The 21,524-nt window shown below is 43.9% G+C and overlaps 1 protein-coding gene across 1 annotated transcript in view; it reads right to left on the minus strand.

Moving 5' to 3' along the window:
* SORCS3 (sortilin related VPS10 domain containing receptor 3) overlaps window positions 1-21,524 on the minus strand; it is an 810,393-nt gene that overhangs the window by 98,589 nt on the left and 690,280 nt on the right. The window contains exon 16 of the mRNA XM_066601804.1: window positions 9,145-9,275. Within this exon, the coding sequence (XP_066457901.1) occupies window positions 9,145-9,275 (131 nt within the window). The remainder of the gene's footprint in view (window positions 1-9,144; window positions 9,276-21,524) is intronic.

Raw genomic sequence — 21,524 nt, forward strand, 5'->3', positions numbered from 1 at the left:
TTCCTTCATATAAAATGACATCAGGAAGTGAGAGAATTAGATTCCATACGTAAAATTTTGACACTAATTCTTTTGTGCTTAGAATTGAACAATCAAAGTAGGACCCATTAGCTTTTCCTATTTATGACATAATCAATGCTTGTGCCAAATTTCAAGTTTCTATGACACCGGAAAGTGAGAAAAATACATTCCGTACGTAACATTTGGATGCCAATTCTTTTGCGCATAGAATTAAACAATGGAGGTGGGACCCATTAACTTTTCCTATTTATGACATATTCAATGCTCGTGCCAAATTTCACGTTTCTATGACACCGGAAAGTGAGAAAAATACATTCCGTACGTAAAATTTGGACGCTAATTCTTTGGCGCTTAGAATTGAATAATCGAGTTGGGACCCATTAACTTTTCCTATTTATGACATAATCAATGCTCGTGCCAAATTTTAAGTTTCTATGTGAGAAAATTACATTCCGTACGTAAAATTTTGACGCCAATTATTTTGCGCTAGAATTGAATAATCGAGTTGGGACCCATTAGCTTTTCCTATTTATGACATAATCAATGCTCCTGCCAAATTTCACGTTTCTATGACACTGGAAAGTGAAAGAATTAGATTCCGTACGTAAAATTTGGACGCTAATTCTTTTGCGCATAGAATTGAATAATCAAGTTGGGACCTATTAACTTTTCCTATTTATGATATAATCAATGCCCGTGCCAAATTTCCCGTTTCTATGACATTGGGAAGTGAGAGATTTAGATTATGTACGTAAAATTTCGACGCCAATTCTTTTGCGCTAGAATTGAATAATCGAGTTGGGACCCAATTACTTTTCCTATTTTGGAGATAATCTATGCTCGTGCCAAAATTCATGTTTCTACGATATCGGGAAGTTGGAGAACTTATGGCGAGTCAGTCAGTCAGTCAATGAGTCAGTGTGTCAGTCAGTGAGTCAGTGAGTCAGTGAGTCAGTCAGTCAGTGAGTCAGTCAGTGAGTCAGTCAGTCAGTCAGTCAGTCAGTCAGTGAGGGCTTTCAGCTTTATATATATAGATAGTAACATAACATAGCAACATAATAACATAACATAGCAACATAGTAACATAACAAAGCAACATAGTAACATAACATAGCAACATAATAACATAGCAATATAGTAACATAGTAACATAACATAGCAACATAATACCATAACATTGCAACATAGTAACATAACATAGCAACATAATAACATAACAGCAACATAATAACATAGCAATATAGTAACATAGTAACATAACATAGCAACATAATAACATAACATAGCAACATAATACCATAACATAGTAACATAACATAGCAACATAATACCATAACATAGCAACATAGTAACATAACATAGCAACATAATACCATAACATAGTAACATAGTAACATAACATAGCAACATAATAACATAACATAGCAACATAATAACATAACATAGCAACATAATACCATAACATAGCAACATAGTAACATAACATAGCAACATAATAACATAACATAGCAACATAATATCATAACATAGCAACATAATAACATAACATAGCAACATAGTAACATAACATAGCAACATAATAACATAACATAGCAACATAATAACATAACATAGCAACATAATAACATAACATAGCAACATAATAACATAGCAACATAGTAACATAACATAGCAACATAATAACATAACAGCAACATAATACCATAACATAGCAACATAGTAACATAATATAGTAACATAACATAGCAACATAATAACATAACATAGCAACATAATAACATAACACAGCAACATAATACCATAACATAGCAACATAGTAACATAACATAGCAACATGATACCATAACATAGCAACATAATTACATAACATAGCAACATAGTAACATAACATAGCAGCATAGTAACATAACATAGCAGCATAATAACATAACAGCAACATAATACCATAACAGAGCAACATAGTAACATAACATAGCAACATAATAACATAACATAGCAACATAATAACATAACATAGCAACATGATACCATAACATAGCAACATAGTAACATAACATAGCAACATAATAACATAACATAGTAACATAACAGCAACATAATACCATAACATAGCAACATAGTAACATAACATAGCAACATAATAACATAACATAGCAACATAGTAACATAACATAGCAACATAATAACATAACAGCAACATAATACCATAACATAGCAACATAGTAACATAACATAGCAACACAGTAACATAACATAGCAACATCATAACATAACAGCAACATAATACCATAACATAGCAACATACTACCATAACATAGTAACATAACATAGCAACATAGTAACATAACATAGCAACATAACATAGCAACATAGTAACATAACAGCAACATAACATAACATAGCAACATAATAACATAACAGGAAAATAGTAACATAACATAGCAACATAATAACATAACATAGCAACATAGTATGTTGGGCTGACGGGAGACAATGTCCATCTAGTTCAGCCTGTTGTCACTCCCCTTGTTGATCCAGAGTAAGGCAAAAATACCCAATAAGGGCGCCTACCCACTTGCGTTGCCGATTTTCGCGCGTGAAAAGCGCAGCGCTTTCACGCGTTTTTGAGCGTTTTTCGCGGTGTTTTTTGCGCGTTTTTTGCAGACCTCCATTGACAATCATGGGTGCATTAAGAGAAAAATAAGGAGACATATGCAACTGACAGTTCCTATGTGAAAAAACCCCACGAAACGGAAAAAAAAAACCAGATGGACAAGAACACATTCTATACTAATTGCTCTTGAGAAAAAACGCAAAACATCACAGGAAAAAAAAATCGCACGTGAGTAGGCACCCTTAGGCAGAAGCCAATTTAGCCCATTTGGGGGAAGAATTCCTTTCCGTCTCCACAGTGGCAGCCAGAGTAATCCCTGCATGAACATTTGAGATCACCAACCCGCTGGTCACCTGATGTCTATATCCTGTAATATCATAGAAAGACATCAAGTCCCTCTTAAACTCCTCTATGGATCCTGCCATCACCACGTCCTCAGGCAGAGAGTTCCACAGTCTCACTGCTCTTACAGTAAAGAACCCCCTTCTGTGTTGGTGATGAAACCTGCTTTCCTCTAATTGTAGCGGATGTCCTCTTGTTACCGTCGCAGTCCTGGATATAAACAGATCCTGGGAGAGATCCTTGTATTGTCCCCTCATGTATTTATACAGAGTTATTTGGTCACCCCTCAGACGTCTTTTTTTCGGGGTGAATAATCCCAGTTTTGGTGCCTCTCTGGGTATTCCAGTCCCATCATTCCATGTATTAGTTTAGTTGCCCTTCTTTGAACCCCCTCTAGCACTGTGACATCTTTCCTGAGCCCCGGTGACCAGAACTGTACGCAGTATTCCATGTGAGGCCTGACAAGTGCCTTATATAGTGGGAGGATGATGTTCTCGTCCCTCGCCCCTATACCTCTTTTACTGCACCCCAAGGCTGTATTAGCTTTTCCAACAGCTGACTGGCATTGATTACTCCAGTTAAGTCTACAGTCCACTAGTACCCCCAGGTGGGATGTAATAAGAGAAGCATAGAGTCTAGATCACGTGAGGTCATTATCCCCTCTACTCTTCCTTAGTCAGACCCCATCTGGAATACTGGGTCCAATTCTGGGATGTATTAAGAGAAGCATAGAGTCTAGATCACGTGAGGTCATTATCCCCTCTACTCTTCCTTAGTCAGACCTCATCTGGAATACTGGGTCCAGCTCTGGGCACCCCACTTTATAAAAGACATAGACAAACTGGAGCAAGTTCAGAGAAGAGTTACCAAGATGGTGAGCGGTCTGCAAATCATGTCCTATGAGGAACGGTTAACGGATCTGGGAATGTTTAGCAGAAGAGAAGGCTGAGAGGAGACTTAATAGCTGTCTACAAATATCTGAAGGGCTGTCACAGTGCAGAGGGATCAGCCCTATTCTCATCTGTACAAGGAAAGACTAGAAGCAATGGGATGAAACTGAAAGGGAGGAGACACAGATGAGATATTAGACAGTGAGGGGATCAATGAGTGGAACAGGTTGCCACGGGAGGTAGGGAGTTCTCCTTCAATGGAAGTCTTCAGAGGCCAGATAGATAGAAAACATGGCAGTTTCAGTGGATGTAGAAAGTAGCAGATGTTTTATTCTTCCATAATACAGAAAAGGCAACCTTTCGGTCCTGGGGGACCCTGGTGGACCCGAAGACCCTGGAGGTCCCAATGACCCAATGACCCTGGAGGTCCCGATGACCCTGGAGGTCCCTTCCAACTCTACCATTCTGTGATTGTATGATAGGTCTTTTTGCATCTCACTTTTCCCTAGCAGTACCCCATTTGGTGTATATTGGTGACATCCGTTCCTCCTGCCCATGTGCAGAACCTTACATTTATCCACATTGTACTTCATTCCCCATCCCCCCCCCCCCCAAGCCCCCGGCTTATCTCGGTCCGTTTGTAGCCGCACATTGTCCTCCGTTGTATTGATTATATTGTATAATTTTGTGTCATCTGTAAATATTGATATTTTGCTGTGCAGCCCCTCTATCAGGTCATTGGTAAATATATTGAACAGAATGGGGCCTAATACTGAACCCTGTGGCCCCCCACTAGCGACGGGGGCCCAATCAGAGTATGAACCGTTTATTACCACCCTCTGCTTTCTATCTCTGAGCCAGTTCTTTTACCCAATTACACACGTTTTCACCCAATCCGAGCTTCTCATTTATATATCAGCCTATTATGTGGCACGGTGTCAAATGCTTTAGAGAAGTCCAGATATACGAGATCAATAGACTCTCCCAGGTCCAGCCTAGAGCTTACTTCATCGTAGAAGCTGATCAGATTGGTCTGACATGATCGACCCTTCATGAATCCATGCTGGTGAGGAGTTATACTGTTGTTCTCCTTGAGGTATTCTTTGATGGTGTCTCTCAGAAACCCCTCCAATATTTTTCCAGTTATTGAAGTGAGACTTACTGGCCTGTAGTTACCAGGCTCTCTTTTGGACCCCTTTTACTATATTGGAACCACATTGGCAATGCGCCAATCCAGTGGTATAACTCCGATCTTGATAGTATCCATGAATATAAGAAATAACGGTCTATCTATCATGTCAATTAGAACCCGATTTTAATCTTTTTTAACCGGCTCATCAGTTGTTTAAAGGCGTTGTCCAGTTGTAAACTATAGGCAATCAGCAGCTGGAGTTTGCCACCCAGGACACTCACCAATCGGCTGTGTGCTCTGCGGATGTGCTTGTGCACTCAGATGATTTTTGCAGGAAGCATATAGCTCCGCTCCTTCTGCAGTGGCCAGGCTCGGTATTACTGGTAATGCTGCAATTGAAGTGAATAGGAACTGTACATGTAATACCAAGCCTGGCCACTGCAGTGGGAATGGAGCCATTTGCCTCCTGCACAAATCATCTCCGTGCACAAGCACACCAGCCCAGTGAACAGCTGATCACAGGGTGTCCCGAATGACAGATCCCAACTGATTGACTACTGGCGGCTTGTCTTAAGGATAGGCCATCAATAGTTTACAAGCTGGAAACACCCTATAAATATGTAAAGATGTAGGTTTCAGGTGTGCTGATGGGATGGAGCCCTCATACTGGTTCCGCACAGTATCCACTCCCGAGTAGCGGAGCCCATAGACCGCTGACCACGTGGTCCATAACTCATTGGCTGCAGCCACAGAACCCCCCTGCTACTGCTGATCGGAGGGGCATGGGGTCCGGAGAGCCGCGGAGAGCTGCAGACTGAGACCCGCGCTCAATCCCTTTTTTCTAGCCTTTCCATTTAGCGGATGCCTGTGAACACTTTCTCGGCCTCTCATCATAAAATGTGCCTGCGGGCGACAAGCTGATTAAAAACTCTTCACTAACTTCTACTTTACAGAATGAAAGACTCGCATTAATATTTCACTAAATTAAAAACAACATTTCTGTCTCCCCTAAAGGCCGGAACCCTCCTCATTACCAGCTCCTAAATGTACATCACACCGAGCAGCCTCCCCTGCCGCAACGGCCTGCTCTTAAAGGGGAAGTAACGCAGAGACGGAATATAAAAGAGCTTATCACACGGGCAGCACCTGCGCGGCTTCTGACATTACACGGTCATACCAGATCTTCTATGTGTCACCGACATCGGGGTCCAGAATCACCGCTATCCATAACCGACCCAGGATGGCTCCGTTCTAAGCAGTCATTGTTGTGGCCCAGAACAATAGGGGCCCCTCCATAAGGCCGCCTGCAGACGGGCGGGTCGGAGCCGGCAGCGAGAATTCTCGCCGTGGGACCCGACCCGAGGGCCTGCAGAGACGAGCGCGTACTCACTCGCGCCCGGTGGCCCCGGCTCTTTCATGTGCCGACTGCCGGGCAGTCGGCGCATGCGCAGACCGGAGCCGCCGGCCGGGTGAGTGACATTTCTGTGTGAGGCTCTGCGAGCCCCGCACAGAAATAGGACATGCCGCGGTTTGTTTGCCGCGCGAAATGTTGCGCGGCCAAACCGCGGCCGTCTGCATAGGAGTGCGTATTGTAATGCACTCCTGTGCAGGCTTTTAGTGGTGGAAATCCCGCGGGAAATCCCGCCGCGGGATTTCCGCGCATCTGCAGGCGGCCTAATAGTGTGTGTGCATCTGTCTATGTAATGTCAGTGTCTTCTGTGTTGCATGAATGATGTGTATTGTATAGTTGCAGCGCTGAAAGAGTTAACGGTTTGCTATGTGAGCTGACTGGTGGGAAATGTATTGTTTTATGTTGTGAGTTACTGGTCACCTGACCATGCTTGATATATATGATTGCAAGGTGTGTGCAAGTGAGTTCTGTTCGGGTCTTGAGAGTGTTGGGAGTGCTGCAAGAGGACCATACAGGCACCTTCAGCCTGTGCGGCCCAGAATGGAGGAGACTGAAAGGAGTCAGCAGCGTTCCCTGGGCCTGCTGTACCCCGGAGGTGTGAATGTACCCCTTCAATGCAGAGACAGAGTGAGCAGCCGCCCTGCAGCGACCCTTTTCCCGAAGGGTGAATGCACATGGGCAGAAATTCGGCTGTGAGATTTCCGGCAGAGTTTCCGCCCGTCCCCGCTGCCATAGGATTGCATTAGATAACACAAACCTACGCAGACAGCCGCCATTTGACCGCATGAAAACTCGCACGGTAAACAAATCGCAGCATGTCCTACTTCTGTGTGCGCCGCACAGAATGTCACCACTGACGCGCCGGCCCTGCTCTGCACATGTTCGGCTGTACGCCAGAGAGCCGCGGGTCACTGCAGGGGATCCAAGCCGACCGTCTACATTCACCCTAAATGTGAGTGTTTACCGGTAGAGTGCTGGAGAGGAGGGAGTGTGTCGCCGGGACCCACAGATAACAGGACTGAGGTCTCTCCTGTTCCCCGTGGATCCTCCCTCGCACCACTTTGAGGTTTGCCCTGTGTCCTCCTGTAAGCGCGTATTTCCAAGTTATTGCCAGTAAACGAGCTTCACCGACCGTTCCCGGTTTGGCTCAGAAAGTTAACCCCCTGTGTGTGGACTCTTAATTACCAACTGGATTCACCGCAGAGGATGGAACGGTGGCGTCACGAGTGACCAAAGGACTAAGGTAATCCAGCATTGGGTTCCCCTGTTTAATAGCCTGTCCTCGGCCCCTTGGACATGTCACTCTGACAAGGCCCAAACTCTACCCCGCTGTCTCCTACGCTGGGGCCCGCTTCTCGGATATTGCAGTCATAAGTCTAGTGCAACTGGAACCTAGATGCAATATAACGTCAAGTAACTACACCTAGTGGCCCTTCATCAGTGCGCCCGCCCCCCTTATTGAAATCTCCGGCCCTCTCACAATTGGCACTTCCCTTTAGTCAGATGAATACATCGCTGGAGCTCCAACTAACGTGTCTGAACGCACAACTCGCCGTTCCTCCGCACGGATGGTATAACAGCGGGCGACCAGTTCAGGCGCCATTGTGTCTAAGAGAAACAGAAAGACTCCAGCGGGCAAAAGAGCACAAAACTTGTATCACTGAGCAGCAGGAAAACATCTCCTGGTCGGATGGAGCCAGATTTATGTGCTGATGGGAGGGCAGAATTTGGTACAAGCAGCACGAATCGCTGACCCCTTCCTGTCAGCCGATCAGAACATGTCAGCACGACAGATAATCTGCAAGGACTACAAGCAGCTTCCTGTCCACAGGGGCCGGTATTCCTGCTGAAACACTTCATCACCCAGTGGGATCTACAACATGTCGAGCTGCAGCAATTCTGAAGGGTGAAGGAGTCCAACACTACAAGATGGGGGCTAATAAAGAGACGGTCATTGTATGCTTATCTCCTCTGTATGCATATTGTACTGATGTTACAAGTTAAGCCCCATTTACACACAACGTTATCATTCAAATGATGGCTTTTCAGCGATAATCTTTGCATGTAAACGCTTCCATCTTTCACTCTTCGGCTGAACAATGATTTTTAGGTGAGTTTAAAATCCATTGTTCAGCCGGAGAAAGATAGCAGGGACCGCATGCTGTGTTCTCCATGGGAACAGCTGATTACATTGTAAATAGCTAACCGCCCATGGCAGCCCTTGCGTAGACAATACAGCTGAGTGCAAAGTTCACACCACATGCCGCGATATGAAAACTGCTGCCGGAGGCTCGTTTACACGCAGATGAAGGTAATAAACTGCTAATGGACGATTGCTAAAACTGTCAATTTTTCACTTGCTTGAAATATTGCCTTTGCGTGTAAATGGGCCTTAATTGACGTCCTCCTGGCTGCTGTCTGGAATCTGTTGGCACGGTGAGGACAGATGCATCCTGAATAATGACTTTTCTACTGTAGTGGTTGCGGTTATTTCCACATCTGGTGACTTCTGTACACCCTACATCGTCCACAATGCATGGCAGCCCGTTGGTTTCATGTAGACACTGACCAGGCAGGGGATGTGAGACAAGAAATCGTACGGCCGGAGATACAGCAGGAAACTAGCAGAATTTATAAGATCTCTGCGATCGAGAACACAAGACTGGCGGTCGGCGGCTCCCGGGGGAGAGGTTCATCAGACATGTTAATGCAACTGCTTATCCGTGTTACTCACCACTCAAAGTCCCAGTGCGAGCAGAGGCAGGGCTCGGTGATGGTCCGCAGGTAGTCCTTCCCCAGCAGACACTTGGATCCAGGACGCCTCTTGCGGTAGGTTTTCCGCTCTCCCATCACACAGAAGTCCCTCTTAAAATAGAAATTGAGAACAAAACATTAAAAAAGGCGTCACAGTGATGCCCCGCCGTGATACAGAGTAACCCCACTATATATATATATATATATAGTATACACCCTACTAGTATGATGCCCCACCGTGATACAGACTAACCCCACTATATATATAGTATACACCCTACTAGTATGATGCCCCGCCGTGATACAGAGTAACCCCACTGTATATATAGTATACACCCTACTAGTATGATGCCCCACCGTGATACAGACTAACCCCACTATATATATAGTATACACCCTACTAGTATGATGCCCCGCCGTGATACAGAGTAACCCCACTATATATATAGTATACACCCTACTAGTATGATGCCCCGCCGTGATACAGAGTAACCCCACTATATATATATATATATATATATATATATATAGTATACACCCTACTAGTATGATGCCCCACCGTGATACAGAGTAACCCCACTATATATATATATATAGTATACACCCTACTAGTATGATGCCCCGCCGTGATACAGAGTAACCCCACTATATATATATATATATATATATATATAGTATACACCCTACTAGTATGATGCCCCGCCGTGATACAGAGTAACCCCACTATATATATAGTATACACCCTACTAGTATGATGCCCAGCCGTGATACAGAGTAAACCCACTATATATATAGTATACACCCTACTAGTATGATGCCCTGCCGTGATACAGAGTAACCCCACTATATATATAGTATACACCTTACTAGTATGATGCCCCGCCGTGATACAGAGTAACCCCACTATATATATAGTATACACCCTACTAGTATGATGCCCCGCCGTGATACAGAGTAACCCCACTATATATATATAGTATACACCCTACTAGTATGATGCCCCGCCGTGATACAGAGTAACCCCACTATATATATAGTATACACCCTACTAGTATGATGCCCCACCGTGATACAGAGTAACCCCACTATATATATAGTATACACCCTACTAGTATGATGCCCCGCCATGATACAGAGTAACCCCACTATATATATATATATAGTATACACCCTACTAGTATGATGCCCCACCGTGATACAGACTAACCCCACTATATATATAGTATACACCCTACTAGTATGATGCCCCGCCGTGATACAGAGTAACCCCACTATATATAAAGTATACACCCTACTAGTATGATGCCCCACCGTGATACAGAGTAACCCCACTATATATATAGTATACACCCTACTAGTATGATGCCCCGCCGTGATACACAGTAACCCCACTATATATATATAGCATACACCCTACTAGTATGATGCCCTGCCGTGATACAGAGTAACCCCACTATATATATAGTATACACCCTACTAGTATGATGCCCCGCCGTGATACAGAGTAACCCCACTGTATATATAGTATACACCCTACTAGTATGATGCCCCGCCGTGATACAGAGTAACTCCACTATATATATAGTATACACCCTACTAGTATGATGCCCCGCCATGATACAGAGTAACCCCACTATATATATAGTATACACCCTACTAGTATGATGCCCCGCCGTGATACAGAGTAACCCCACTATATATATAGTATACACCCTACTAGTATGATGCCCTGCCGTGACACAGAGTAACCCCACTATATATATAGTATACACCCTACTAGTATGATGCCCCGCCGTGATACAGAGTAACCCCACTATATATATAGTATACACCCTACTAGTATGATGCCCCGCCGTGATACAGAGTAACCCCACTATATATATAGTATACACCCTACTAGTATGATGCCCCACCGTGATAAAGAGTAACCCCACTATATATATAGTATACACCCTACTAGTATGATGCCCCGCCATGATACAGAGTAACCCCACTATATATATAGTATACACCCTACTAGTATGATACCCCGCCGTGATATAGAGTAACCCCACTATATATATAGTATACACCCTACTAGTATGATGCCCCGCCGTGATACAGAGTAACCCCACTATATATATAGTATACACCCTACTAGTATGATGCCCCACCGTGATACAGAGTAACCCCACTATATATATAGTATACACCCTACTAGTATGATGCCCCGCCATGATACAGAGTAACCCCACTATATATATATATATATATAGTATACACCCTACTAGTATGATGCCCCACCGTGATACAGACTAACCCCACTATATATATAGTATACACCCTACTAGTATGATGCCCCGCCGTGATACAGAGTAACCCCACTATATATATAGTATACACCCTACTAGTAAGATGCCCCGCCGTGATACAGAGTAACCCCACTATATATATAGTATACACCCTACTAGTATGATGCCCCGCCGTGATACAGAGTAACCCCACTATATATAAAGTATACACCCTACTAGTATGATGCCCCACCGTGATACAGAGTAACCCCACTATATATATAGTATACACCCTACTAGTATGATGCCCCGCCGTGATACACAGTAACACCACTATATATATATAGCATACACCCTACTAGTATGATGCCCTGCCGTGATACAGAGTAACCCCACTATATATATAGTATACACCCTACTAGTATGATGCCCCGCCGTGATACAGAGTAACCCCACTGTATATATAGTATACACCCTACTAGTATGATGCCCCGCCGTGATACAGAGTAACTCCACTATATATATAGTATACACCCTACTAGTATGATGCCCCGCCATGATACAGAGTAACCCCACTATATATATAGTATACACCCTACTAGTATGATGCCCCGCCGTGATACAGAGTAACCCCACTATATATATAGTATACACCCTACTAGTATGATGCCCTGCCGTGACACAGAGTAACCCCACTATATATATAGTATACACCCTACTAGTATGATGCCCCGCCGTGATACAGAGTAACCCCACTATATATATAGTATACACCCTACTAGTATGATGCCCCGCCGTGATACAGAGTAACCCCACTATATATATAGTATACACCCTACTAGTATGATGCCCCACCGTGATAAAGAGTAACCCCACTATATATATAGTATACACCCTACTAGTATGATGCCCTGCCATGATACAGAGTAACCCCACTATATATATAGTATACACCCTACTAGTATGATACCCCGCCGTGATACAGAGTAACCCCACTATATATATAGTATACACCCTACTAGTATGATACCCCGCCGTGATACAGAGTAACCCCACTATATATATAGTATACACCCTACTAGTATGATGCCCCGCCGTGATACAGAGTAACCCCACTATATATATAGTATACACCCTACTAGTATGATACCCCGCCGTGATACAGAGTAACCCCACTATATATATAGTATACACCCTACTAGTATGATACCCCGCCGTGATACAGAGTAACCCCACTATATATATAGTATACACCCTACTAGTATGATGCCCCACCGTGATACAGAGTAACCCCACTGTATATATAGTATACACCCTACTAGTATGATGCCCCGCCGTGATACAGAGTAACCCCACTATATATATAGTATACACCCTACTAGTATGATGCCCCACCGTGATACATCGTAACTCCATTATATATATAGTATACACCCTACTAGTATGATGCCCCGCCATGATACAGAGTAACCCCACTATATATATAGTATACACCCTACTAGTATGATACCCCGCCGTGATACAGAGTAACCCCACTATATATATAGTATACACCCTACTAGTATGATACCCCACCGTGATACAGAGTAACCCCACTATATATATAGTATACACTCTACTAGTATGATGCCCCGCCGTGATACAGAGTAACCCCACTATATATATAGTATACACCCTACTAGTATGATACCCCGCAGTGATACAGAGTAACCCCACTATAAATATACTATACACCCTACTAGTATGATGCCCCGCCGTGATACAGAGTAACCCCACTATATATATAGTATACACCCTACTAGTATGATACCCCGCAGTGATACAGAGTAACCCCACTATAAATATAGTATACACCCTACTAGTATGATGCCCCGCCGTGATACAGAGTAACCCCACTATATATATAGTATACACCCTACTAGTATGATGCCCCGCCGTGATACAGAGTAACCCCACTATATATATAGTATACACCCTACTAGTATGATGCCCTGCCGTGATACAGAGTAACCCCACTGTATATATATAGTATACACCCTACTAGTATGATGCCCCGCCATGATACAGAGTAACCCCACTATATATATAGTATACACCCTACTAGTATGATGCCCCGTCGTGATACAGAGTAACCCCACTGTATATATATAGTATACACCCTACTAGTATGATGCCCCACCGTGATACAGAGTAACCCCACTATATATATAGTATACACCCTACTAGTATGATGCCCCACCGTGATACAGAGTAACCCCACTATATATATAGTATACACCCTACTAGTATGATGCCCCACCGTGATACAGAGTAACCCCACAATATATAAAGTATACACCCTACTAGTATGATGCCCTGCCATGATACAGAGTAACCCCACTATATATATAGTATACACCCTACTAGTATGATGCCCCGCCGTGATACAGAGTAACCCCACTGTATATAAAGTATACACCCTACTAGTATGATGCCCCGCCGTGATACAGAGTAACCCCACTGTATATATAGTATACACCCTACTAGTATGATGCCCTGCCGTGATACAGAGTAACCCCACTGTATATAAAGTATACACCCTACTAGTATGATGCCCCGCCGTGATACAGAGTAACCCCACTGTATATATAGTATACACCCTACTAGTATGATGCCCCGCCGTGATACAGAGTAACCCCACTATATATAGTATACACCCTACTAGTATGATGCCCCGCCGTGATACAGAGTAACCCCACTATATATATAGTATACACCCTACTAGTATGATGCCCCGCCGTGATACAGAGTAACCCCACTATATATATAGTATACACCCTACTAGTATGATGCCCCGCCGTGATACAGAGTACATGATACAGAGTAACCTCACTATATATATAGTATACACCCTACTAGTATGATGCCCCGCCGTGATACAGAGTAACCCCACTATATATATAGTATACACACTACTAGTATGATGCCCCGCCGTGATACAGAGTAACCCCACTATATATATAGTATACACCCTACTAGTATGATGCCCCGCCGTGATACAGAGTAACCCCACTGTATATATAGTATACCCCCTACTAGTATGATGCCCTGCCGTGATACAGAGTAACCCCACTATATATATAGTATACACCCTACTAGTATGATGCCCCGCCGTGATACACAGTAACCCCACTGTATATATAGTATACACCCTACTAGTATGATGCTCGCCATGATACAGAGTAACCTCACTATATATATATATAGTATACACCCTACTAGTATGATGCCCCGCCGTGATACAGAGTAACCCCACTATATATATAGTATACACCCTACTAGTATGATGCCCCGCCGTGATACAGAGTAACCCCACTATATATATAGTATACACCCTACTAGTATGATGCCCCGCCGTGATACACAGTAACCCCACTGTATATATAGTATACACCCTACTAGTATGATGCTCGCCATGATACAGAGTAACCTCACTATATATATAGTATACACCCTACTAGTATGATGCCCCGCCGTGATACAGCGTAACCCCACTATATATATAGTATACACCCTACTAGTATGATGCCCCGCCGTGATACAGAGTAACCCCACTATATATATAGTATACACCCTACTAGTATGATGCCCCGCCGTGATACAGAGTAACCCCACTATATATATAGTATACACCCTACTAGTATGATGCCCTGCCGTGATACAGAGTAACCCCACTATATATATAGTATACACCCTACTAGTATGATGCCCCGCCGTGATACACATTAACCCCACTGTATATATAGTATACACCCTACTAGTATGATGCCCCGCCGTGATACACAGTAACCCCACTGTATATATAGTATACACCCTACTAGTATGATGCTCGCCATGATACAGAGTAACCCCACTATATATATAGTATACACCCTACTAGTATGATGCCCTGCCGTGATACAGAGTAACCCCACTATATATATAGTATACACCCTACTAGTACGATGCCCCGTCGTGATACAGAGTAACCTCACCATATATATAGTATACACCCTACTAGTATGATGCCCCGCCGTGATACAGAGTAACCCCACTATATATATAGTATACACCCTACTAGTATGATGCCCTGCCGTGATACAGAGTAACCCTACTATATATATAGTATACACCCTACTAGTATGATGCCCCGCCGTGATACAGAGTAACCCCACTATATATATATAGTATACACCCTACTAGTATGATGCCCCGCCGTGATACAGAGTAACCCCACTGTTTATATAGTATACACCCTCCTAGTATAATGCCCCGCCGTGATACAGAGTAACCCCACTATATATATAGTATACACCCTACTAGTATGATGCCCCGCCGTGATACAGAGTAACCGCACTATATATATAGTATACACCCTACTAGTATGATGCCCTGCCGTGATACAGAGTAACCCCACTGTATATAAAGTATACACCCTACTAGTATGATGCCCCGCCGTGATACAGAGTAACCCCACTGTATACATAGTATACACCCTACTAGTATGATGCCCCACCGTGATACAGACTAACCCCACTATATATAGTATACACCCTACTAGTATGATGCCCCGCCGTGATACAGAGTAACCCCACTGTATATATAGTATACCCCCTACTAGTATGATGCCCTGCCGTGATACAGAGTAACCCCACTGTATATATAGTATACCCCCTACTAGTATGATGCCCCGCCGTGATACAGAGTAACCCCACTGTATATATAGTATACCCCCTACTAGTATGATGCCCCGCCGTGATACACAGTAACCCCACTGTATATATAGTATACACCCTACTAGTATGATGCTCGCCATGATACAGAGTAACCTCACTATATATATATATATAGTATACACCCTACTAGTATGATGCCCCGCCGTGATACAGAGTAACCCCACTATATATATAGTATACACCCTACTAGTATGATGCCCCGCCGTGATACAGAGTAACCCCACTATATATATAGTATACACCCTACTAGTATGATGCCCCGCCGTGATACACAGTAACCCCACTGTATATATAGTATACACCCTACAAGTATGATGCTCGCCATGATACAGAGTAACCCCACTATATATATAGTATACACCCTACTAGTATGATGCCCCGCCGTGATACAGAGTAACCCCACTATATATATAGTATACACCCTACTAGTATGATGCCCCGCCGTGATACACATTAACCCCACTGTATATATAGTATACACCCTACTAGTATGATGCCCCGCCGTGATACACAGTAACCCCACTGTATATATATAGTATACACCCTACTAGTATGATGCCCTGCCGTGATACAGAGTAACCCTACTATATATATAGTATACACCCTACTAGTATGATGCACCGCCGTGATACAGAGTAACCCCACTATATATATAGTATACACCCTACTAGTATGATGCCCCGCCGTGATACAGAGTAACCCCACTATATATATAGTATACACCCTACTAGTATGATGCCCCGCCGTAATACAGAGTAACCCCACTATATATATAGTATACACCCTACTAGTATGATGCCCTGCCGTGATACAGAGTAACCCCACTATATATATAGTATACACCCTACTAGTATGATCCCCCACCGTGCTACAGAGTTACCCCACTGTATATATAGTATACACCCTACTAGTATGATGCCCCACCGTGATACACAGTAACCCCACTATATATATAGTATACACCCTACTAGTATGATGCCCCGTCGTGATACACAGTAACCCCACTATATATATAGTATACACCCTACTAGTATGATGCCCTGCCGTGATACAGACTAACCCCACTATATATATAGTATACACCCTACTAGTATGATGCCCCGCCGTGATACAGAGTAACCCCACTATATATAGTATACACTCTACTAGTATGATGCCCCGCCGTGATACAGAGTAACCCCACTATATATATAGTATACACCCTACTAGTATGATGCCCCGCCGTGATACAGAGTAACCCCACTGTATATATAGTATACACCCTACTAGTATGATGCCCCGCCGTGATACAGAGTAACTCCACTATATATCTAGTATACACCCTACTAGTATGATGCCTCGCCGTGATACAGAGTAACTCCACTATATATCTAGTATACACCCTACTAGTATGATGCCCCGCCGTGATACAGAGTAACTCCACTATATATCTAGTATACACCCTACTAGTATGATGCCCCGCCGTGATACAGAGGAACCCCACTATATATATAGTATACACCCTACTAGTATGATGCCCCGCCGTGATACAGAGGAACCCCACTATATATATAGTATACACCCTACTAGTATTATGCCCCGCCGTGATACAGAGGAACCCCACTATATATATAGTATACACCCTACTAGTATTATGCCCCGCCGTGATACAGAGGAACCCCACTATATATATAGTATACACCCTACTAGTATGATGCCCCGCTGTGATACAGAGTAACCCCACTATATATATAGTATACACCCTACTAGTATGATGCCCTGCCGTGAGACAGAGTAACCCCACTATATATATAGTATACACCCTACTAGTATGATGCCCCGCCGTGATACAGAGTAACCCCACTATATATATATAGCATACACCCTACTAATATGATGCCCCGCCGTGATACAGAGTAACCCCACTATATATATATAGTATACACCCTACTAGTATGATGCCCCGCCGTGATACAGAGTAACCCCACTATATATATAGTATACACCCTACTAGTATTATGCCCCGCCGTGATACAGAGGAACCCCACTATATATATAGTATACACCCTACTAGTATTATGCCCCGCCGTGATACAGAGGAACCCCACTATATATATAGTATACACCCTACTAGTATGATGCCCCGCTGTGATACAGAGTAACCCCACTATATATATAGTATACACCCTACTAGTATGATGCCCTGCCGTGAGACAGAGTAACCCCACTATATATATAGTATACACCCTACTAGTATGATGCCCCGCCGTGATACAGAGTAACCCCACTATATATATAGTATACACCCTACTAATATGATGCCCCGCCGTGATACAGAGTAACCCCACTATATATATATAGTATACACCCTACTAGTATGATGCCCCGCCGTGATACAGAGTAACCCCACTATATATATAGTATACACCCTACTAGTATTATGCCCCGCCGTGATACAGAGGAACCCCACTATATATATAGTATACACCCTACTAGTATGATGCCCTGCCGTGATACAGAGTAACCCCACTATATAGTATACACCCTACTAGTATGATGCCCCGCCGTGATACAGAGTAACCCCACTATATATATAGTATACACCCTACTAGTATGATTCCCCGCCGTGATACAGAATAACCCCACTATATATATAGTATACACCCTACTAGTATGATGCCCCGCTGTGATACAGAGTAACCCCACTATATATATAGTATATACCCTATTGGTATGATGCCCCGCCATGATACAGAGTAACGCAACTGTATATATAGTATACACCCTACTAGTATGATGCCCCGCCGTGATACAGGTAAACGCCACTATATATATATATATATATATATATATATATATATATATATATATATATATATATATATATATAGTATACACTGTACTAGTATGATGCCCCGCCGTGATACAGAGTAACCCCACTATATATATAGTATACACCCTACTAGTATGATGCCCAGCCGTGATACAGAGTAACCCCACTATATATATAGTATACACCCTACTAGTATGATGCCCCGCTGTGATACAGAGTAACCCCACTATATATATAGTATATACCCTATTGGTATGATGCCCCGCCATGATACAGAGTAACGCAACTGTATATATAGTATACATCCTACTAGCCCTACTAGTATGATGCCCCGCCGTGATACAGGTAAACGCCACTATATATATATATATATAGTATACACTGTACTAGTATGATGCCCCACCGTGATACAGGGTAACCCCACTATATATATAGTATACACCCTACTAGTATGATGCCCCGCCGTGATACAGAGTAACCCCACTATATATATAGTATACACCCTACTAGTATGATGCCCCGCCGTGATACAGAGTAACCCCACTATATATATAGTATACACCCTACTAGTATGATGCCTGCCGTGATACAGAGTAACTACATTATATATATAGTATACACCCTACTAGTATGATGCCCCGCCGTGATACAGAGTAACCCCACTATATATATAGTATACACCCTACTAGTCTGATGCCCAGATTACTGGGTGCCAGGACCGACAACTTTGCAGGCTCGCGCAGTATCTAGCATCCTGTTTTCCAAATCCCCCCCCCCCCCCCGGATTGTGGTGGGCAGTCCTCTCGCGAAGACATGAGGATGATGGGGCGTATGGTAAGTGGAGTAGGATACGGCCAGAATGATTCAGGGAGGAAGCGTAAAGTGCATCTCTATCTACCTTTAGTTAAAGAGGTGCAACCCTGCTACAGAAACAGCAGGGGGCATCATTCCCAACACTAGAGAAAGCCTGTGAGTCCTCCTTCCCCTGCCTACTCATAGAGAGAGCCTATAAATCCTGCTTCCTCCCCCCACTCATAGAGAAAGTCTGTGAGTCCAGCTTACCTCCCACTCACAGGCTCTCTCTGTGAGTGGATGGGGAAGCAGGACTTACAAGCTTTCTCTTTAAGTATGGGGTAAGAAGGACGCATATTTCTCCATGAGTCGGCGGGGGAAGCGGGACTCACGGGCTTTCTTTATGAGTATATGGGGAAGCAGGACTCACAGGCTTTCTCTATGAGTATATGGGGAAGCAGGACTCACAGGCTTTCTCTATGAGTAGATGGGGAAGCAGGACTCACAGGCTTTCTCTATGAGTAGATGGGGAAGCAGGACTCACAGGCTTTCTCTATGAGTAGATGGGGAAGCAGGACTCACAGGCTTTCTCTATGGGTAGGTAGGGAAGCAGGACTCACAGGCTTTCTCTATGAGTAGATGGGGAAGCAGGACTCACAGGCTTTCTCAATGAGTAGATGAGGAAGCAGGACTCACAGGCTTTCACTATGAGTAGATGAGGAAGCTGGACTCACAGGCTTTCTTTATGAGTCGGTGGGGGAAGCAGGACTTACAGGCTTTCTTTATGAGTCGGCGCGGGAAGCAGGGCTCACAGGCTTTCTCTAGGAGTCAGCAGGGGAAGCAGGACCCATAAGCTTTCTCTATGAGTAGGTGGGGAAGCAGGACTCACAGGCTTTGTCTATGAGTAGATGGGGAAGTGGAACTCACAGGCTTTCTTTATGAGTAGGTAGGGGAAGCAGGACTCACAGGCTTTCTCTATGAGTAGATGGGGAAGCGGGACTCACAGGCTTTCTTTATGAGTAGGTGGGGGAAGCAGGACTCACAGGCTTTCTCTATGAATGGGTGGGGGAAGCAGGTCTTACAGGCTTTCTCTATGAATGGGTGGGGGAAGCAGGACTCACAGGCTTTCTCTATGAGGAGCAAAGCAGGATTCACAGGCTTTCTCTATGAGTTGAGGGGGGAGGGGAGCAGGACTCATAGACTTTCTCTATGAGTAGGTGAGGAAGCAGTACTCACAGGCTTTCTCTATGAGTAGGTGAGGAAGCAGTACTCACAGGCTTTCTCTATGAGTCGGCGGGGGAAGCGAGACTCACAGGCATTCTCTATGAGTAGGTGGGGAAGCGGTTCTCAAAGGCTTTTTCTATGAGTCGGCAGGGGAAGCGGGACTCACAGGCTTTCTCTATAAGTAGGTGGGGAAGCAGGACTCACAGGCTTTCTTTATGAGTTGAGGGGAGAGGGGAGCAGGGCTCATAGACTTTCTCTATGAGTAGGTGGGGAAGCAGTTCTCATAGTCTTTCTCTATGAGTCGGCGGGGGAAGCGGGACTCACAGACTTTCTCTATGAGTAGGTGAGGAAGCGGTACTCACAGGCCTTCTCTATGAGTAGGTGCGGAAACATTTCTCAAAGGCTTTCTCTATGAGTCGGCGGGGGAAGCAGGACTCACAGGCTTTCTCTATGAGTAGGTGGGGAAGCAGGACTCACGGGCTTTCTGTATGAGTAGGTGGGGAAGCAG

Source organism: Eleutherodactylus coqui, chromosome 4, assembly GCF_035609145.1.
Source record: "Eleutherodactylus coqui strain aEleCoq1 chromosome 4, aEleCoq1.hap1, whole genome shotgun sequence".
NCBI lineage: Eukaryota > Metazoa > Chordata > Amphibia > Anura > Eleutherodactylidae > Eleutherodactylus > Eleutherodactylus coqui.